Raw genomic sequence first — 6,088 nt, forward strand, 5'->3', positions numbered from 1 at the left:
GATAAAAAAATTATCAGATAGAAATTTTTTTAAAAAATTAGAACTTACTTTCACTACAATAGGTGATTAAATACTTTAAAAAATATAATTTTTTTATTTTTATATTTAATTTTAGTGTGAAAACCAAATAGTAATATTATTTTATAATTACTTCCTATTTATCATTTTAATATTTAAATAACTCTATTGGAGATGGTAGAAAATATTTTTCACAAAATGATCAAAGTAATAAAAAATGTTTTCGATAGTTTATTAAAATAACAAAAAAAATTAAATTTTTTTATAAAATAGTTAACACAAAAAATACCTTTTCAGTAAATTATTTTCTAATTAGTAATCGACCCTAAGATTCACAATCTAACATCCTAAAGTGGGTTATCCTGATATTCACCATAAGAATCTTGTGAATGGTCTGACTGCTGACACTATAGTACTTGGCAATAGGCAAAGTACGCAGAGGAATCTGCAAAGGTGGTAAAGGGCACCAAAGAGCCTGCATGGAGCCCACTTCGTAAAAGGACTATGAGTTTTGCTTTAATGGTTGCTGATTAATGTCGCTGCTGCTGAAGCATAAGTACCTTTTTACAGCTTACTACTTAGTAGTAGTAGCAGAAGCTATCACGAGCACTTGTCGGCTCAGCCACTGTAAATCTCATGTTCGAAGTTCGAACCACTCTCAATCTTCTTGTCTTGTCCAAAACGAAGTACATCGACACGTACTGTTTTTTCTTTCGAAGTTTCATGCTCTCCTGACCCCATACTTCCTAAACCAGCCGATCTAGATTCCTACTTTTCTACCTTGGATTTGAAAGTCCAATTCCATCGGGCCTGGCTATAGAAAGTCTTTCTATATAATCTACTCAAACCCAAATCAAATATTAAAAGTCTTATCTAAACTCGTACCGTGATCGATTATGAGACCAAAGCGGAACAAATTTAGATATCCCACTACTTGGTAATGTTCTTTCTTTTAAAGAAGTTTCGAGGTCATTGTAGTGGTTTCCATTGTTGTAGCCAATGGTATCCATGGGGCAACCTGGCTCACGAACCACATGAACTAGTCCATGGATAGGATGGCCCATCTAACCTCGCAAGACTAGCCCAATTACGAGAACAACTTCTGACCATAAATCGGCCTAGCTTAAATTATTATTTTATTACAAAACTAAAAAGATTAGTAGTCAACAGCACGTGAGGTGGTGGTGGGACGGATCACCTGTCATTAGTCCCAAGGGACCCACACACAGCTGCTGCTGAGCTGACCTCTCGATTAAGACAGGCATATTAGTAGGTGATCCATGATTAAAGGCGTTGGTACCTGGTACCAATCTTTTGACTTCTAATTTGCTTTATTATCCAAGTAACTGGTTTCAATTTTCAACCCTTGGGTGAAGTCCATGCATCAATCTCTGCCTCTGCCAGGAATATAGTCTCGAGTTAAGGCGTAAATGTATAATTTCTTCGTTTAGCGAGTAATAATCTCGAGTTACGACGTAAATGAGTAGTTTTTTTGGCTCCACGAACTGACCTTGTTGGATGGAATATAGAGTTCATACATGAAGCAATCGACATGAGAGGCCGTCCAACAGAAAGAAACTCAGATGCCATTACAAAAGTGTTTCAAAGTAAAGCTGTATCATTACTTAAAACAAAAGAAAAAGGGTTAAAGACGCCATGACATGGTGTGTTTGTGGCTCTATTTTGAATCTAGTGGAGGAGAATATGAAACAGGGAAACGTGGGTCATGACCTACTGATGGGTTTATAGGAGAATCCGTGGACTGGGTTCCCTGGGCGGTTGCTTTCAACCTTACACCGAACAAGACAAAGTTGTTCTTTTCCAAAGAACACCTTGAATCCTTGATTTGAACCACTGATTTGAACTAAATGTTTGATTATGCTTTTATTCTCTTCCTCTTTATTTTTTCCATGCTCATGTTTAATCACGGAGGAGCAGGCGTGGCCAGGGCGGGGGCCACCTGAATTCTGCTTGGACCACCGTTTTTGAGTTTGGGTTTCGGATTCTCCTCGAAGTTAACCAGGAACAAAGAAGTTTTATGGGCTCAAACAAGAGAAAGAATCTTCCATGTCACTGTTGAACTAAATGGCATCGGCATCCAATGCTACCATTCTCCGAGAATTACTGCACATCTCCTAAGCAAGTAAAATCAGCAGTAGAAGGGTCTGTTCCAAGGAGAACCAAAGCCTTAACCAACAGGAAAACACAGAATTCTAATGTCACATCAACATGTCATCATGGGCATAAGGTCCTTTTCATTTCAATTGCTTCTCTTGTTCACACAGGGGCTTCCAAATCTACACAACAGACTAGAGTACATCGTTTTCATTCATTATTTATTTATTTATGATGAAACCTACTTCAATTATACTATAAATATCAACTCAATCATTATTATGGTAACAATTTTTCTAGGTCTTTCACCATGTTATTAAACAGTAAATATAACAATTCGGCAGACTTGATTTCCAAGGTCAATTGCCAGATTATCCTCCGAGGTATAAATCTATTACTACAATATGTCAATCGGAATTTCTATTCAATCAGGAAATTCCTGTCACCTTCGTCTATTTAAATTAGGAACTAGGAGCATTGAAGCAAAAGTGACCAATATGGTCAGCGATCTTATCAGTCAACCTAACACAAACTATTCTACCAGCATAGCTTGACATGTAAAGAAACATCCAAGCTTAGCAGTGTTATAGCATACTAATTTAGAGGAAAAACCCTCCATGGATAAGAACGTTGAGCCCACAAATATGTGCACTGATCCCAAATAGCTGTCCAGATCAACAAATCAGGTATTCTGCTTTAAAAGGCTTAAATGTTGGTAAAAAGCACTACATAGTTCCTTCAGAACAACATAAGGGCAACAAAGAGGTGCATACATTAACATTGCAAGAAACCCAAACCTAACCTTTTTTGTCACTTTACCAACTAAATTGAAACCAACAAAAGACCTAACCAGTGTGAGATGTTAAAAGTTGACATGATAACCTATAAATGGTGATGAGAATAAGATCTTATTGCATAAACAGCCTCAATTAATTGCAATAAATTTTAAATTTGAATTACTGCAGAGTCATGGCGATGGTCTTAAGGAGACGATCACACAATGAACATAAGAATGTCAATAAAATTCTAATATTACAAAGCACAAAGAGACATCAAAAACAGATCATGAATCTCCCTGCATCAAAATTCCCCACAATCAGTAAGCATTTGAACTCAAGTCTCCTCTCTCTCCTCTCCTCCCCATTTTTGTGCACAAATTGCAGGAACAACATCATATCATCCCAAAGAAACGAAAAAAACAAAAAAAGAAAGAAAACTAGAAAACATAATACAAGAGGTAGGCAAAGAAAGGTCATCTATTTATACGTGGAAAAATCAGTAAGGTGTATAGTAATACCCAGCTGGTGGCCCCATCCCATTGACTGGTGGCATTCCGTAAGGCATCACTGGCATAGGACCTGGTCCATGGTATCCAGGATTACTAATCTTGGTCAAACTAGCTTGACCTTGCATCCCATCCCTTGCATATTGCTGCCATACCTGCTGTTCCTGGACAAGTAAATGTTGTTTCTTCTCCATGTCAGCCATTTGTACATATGAAGGAGGTGGAATGCTCAAAGATGCAGCAAATGGGTCCTGATTGACATTCTGAACTGTTCCATCCGGTGCCGGAAGAGCTAAAACTGGTGTTGTGCTCTTCCCTGGCCCTGGCAACGCCACACTACTGGCACTCCCCCCACTCAACTGGGCAGTACTAACATGCTGCCTCACCGTTCCCTGATCATACATGCCATTCAACAATAACGGATCAAGCCCACCACCCAAAGCTGCCTTTTGCCTCGACAAATTACTAGCTGACTCAACCAAAGCCAATTCCCAATCTGCCTTCCCTGGCTCAGCAGCTGGGGTTTGCCAAGCAGATGTCACTTCAGGCTGCCCATTGGATGAGAAAGCTTCCCATGACCCATTACCATTATTTGCTGGAGGACCATTAAACAAAGCCAAAGCCAATTTGTTCCCCTGATCATCAGCTGTGACAGATTCATCCCTCAAATTTACTAAATCTTCCTGTGGTTCTGGGGGCTTAACAAGCTCAGGCTCTGGTGGTGGCGGTGGAGTGTAATTCTCTGGTGGAGGTAGTGCCTTTATTTCATTCATATCCGGTGCAGGCTCTTCCTCTTTAGGTGGAGGAGGAAGCTCCTTTCTTTCTGGACTCTGTGGCCTCTTAGCTCTATCCCTCACAAACTCCTCCAATGTCTCCAACAACTTACTTGTAATCCTCTGCACCTCAGGATACTCCGATGATCTAGCCACACCCGTATCCTTACACCAATTATAAAATGCAATCAACTCATCAATCTGCTTTGCCGCACTCGCATATGCATCAAATGCCTTAACACAATCAGGGTAATCCATATCAAAAAACCTATCAAGCAACACAGCCAAAACCTCACAAATATCTGCATATAACTGAAAACTCTCTTTCACAACAGGATACAAAGCAATCAAGATCATCCTATTATTCTTGGCCAATCCTGTAGGCCGACATGACAAGAACCGATCCAACAGCCTCTGCAAGTGACCCATCTTCCCGAAAATCCTCTCGGGCTTCATTTCCCTCAATGGGGTCACCGTTTTCTTCTCCTCTCTTCCATCTCTACCCACTGCCTCACTCATATCCCCATAAGACCTTGTTCTCCTAGTCATGCCATAATTTCCATATCCGTTATCACCTCTAAAATCCCCATAATCATACTCATACGGCCTCGGTGGAGGTGAACGGAAATTATCTCTCCCACCATATCTATCATCACCATTTCCATGACTACTTCCCCCAGCCTCGCTGCCTCTACCACCACCTTTCCTATCGAAAAGCATCAATTCAAGTCTTTGATCCAAATACATCGCATAAGTTCTCACAAAAGCTGAGTGATCCCATGAACTCGAGTGAGCCTCATCTCTAAAATCTGACATATTCAACAATCTCGTACCTCTCCTCGTAGCATACAAAATCTCTTCTTGAAACACCGGATCTCCATCATTCAACAGCCTGTGAACAAGCACCAGTGCTTTGAGCGCAACGATCCAATCACGTGTCTTTCCCAGCCGCTTCGACACCGCTGACACGCACGCGTGAACGTATCCGCGCGAGTAGGAGGTCATATTGAGGATTTCTCGTATGTATTTCTCGCCTGCGGGGTCATCGTCGTGGCTCGTCGCTTTCACGATTGCTACCTCGAGGTCCGGCGCCATGTTGCTCGCTACCTTCGCTATTCCTATGCTGGTTTGGTCCTTAACGGCCCCAATCGCTTTTCGAATCGTGCTCGGCGCCATCTGGACCGTTTGATTTCAACCAAATTTACCTCGTTTTTCTTTTGGAAACTGATCTAACGGTAAGCACACTAAAATGTTCAACTCCAAAGTAGAAATCTAACAAAATTGAATTAACTAACTCTAATTAAGATTAATTAATCGATTAATGAAGTCCAACTGCAAACCAGGAAAAAGAAAAAGAATAAAATTTTCGTCGTTTTTAACCTTACCTTCTAGATCTGCGGCGTAAGAAGGAGAAAAGTGAGAAGCTTTGCTGGCCAGTCACAACGGCGCTGGATTCGTTGACCTTTTATCCAGCCAATTTAGCAACAAAACGGCGACGGTTTCTTCTTTTTTTCTCTAGATTCTTTCTTTCCCTGTGTAAGAAGAAGAGTGGAGGAGACGACGGGGAAAGCGGAAGAGGAGGAGGAGGAGAGAAAGAACCAGCAATAAAGGAAAGAAAGGTGAATTTAAATAGTGGATTGGGGTCCGGCGACGTGGAGAGATCACGGCCGTTAGGTCGGATGCAAGAGATCTGGTGAGAGGCAGCTATTTTAGCGGAAGTGTCGGAGGAGCGTGTGCTTGTTGTCTGACACAAAACTTGTATGAAGAGTTGTGAGAGAGAGACGGAGGTTTTGATCAGATGCTTCGCGGCCATTAATTAGTTTGTAATACTACGCGTACGGTTTACGGTGATGCCGACATTTTTTTTTCTTTAAAATTTACTAAAATAGTAAATCTG

The 6,088-nt window shown here is 40.7% G+C and overlaps 1 protein-coding gene across 4 annotated transcripts; it reads right to left on the reverse strand.

The window, feature by feature from the left end:
- Nucleotides 1–3,114: 3,114 nt before the first annotated feature.
- LOC110410160 (ENTH/ANTH/VHS superfamily protein) lies at nucleotides 3,115–5,967 on the reverse strand. Of its 4 annotated transcripts, none has more exons than XM_021419738.2 (2): nucleotides 5,577–5,967; nucleotides 3,115–5,367 (listed from the first exon to the last, which is right to left on the reverse strand). In XM_021419738.2, exon 2 carries the CDS (start codon nucleotides 5,365–5,367, stop codon nucleotides 3,409–3,411), a length of 1,959 nt encoding a protein of 652 aa, XP_021275413.1. In that variant the 5' UTR covers nucleotides 5,577–5,967; the 3' UTR covers nucleotides 3,115–3,408. The 4 variants fall into 4 exon arrangements, with proteins under 4 accessions (XP_021275413.1, XP_021275411.1, XP_021275412.1 ...); XM_021419736.2 differs by having other exon boundaries at nucleotides 3,115–5,415; XM_021419737.2 differs by having other exon boundaries at nucleotides 3,115–5,420.
- Nucleotides 5,968–6,088: the final 121 nt, after the last annotated feature.

The sequence above is a fragment of the Theobroma umbraticum genome, unplaced genomic scaffold (assembly GCF_002168275.2).
Source record: "Theobroma umbraticum cultivar Fairchild unplaced genomic scaffold, ASM216827v3 scaffold_56.0, whole genome shotgun sequence".
Taxonomy (NCBI): Eukaryota; Viridiplantae; Streptophyta; class Magnoliopsida; order Malvales; family Malvaceae; genus Theobroma; species Theobroma umbraticum.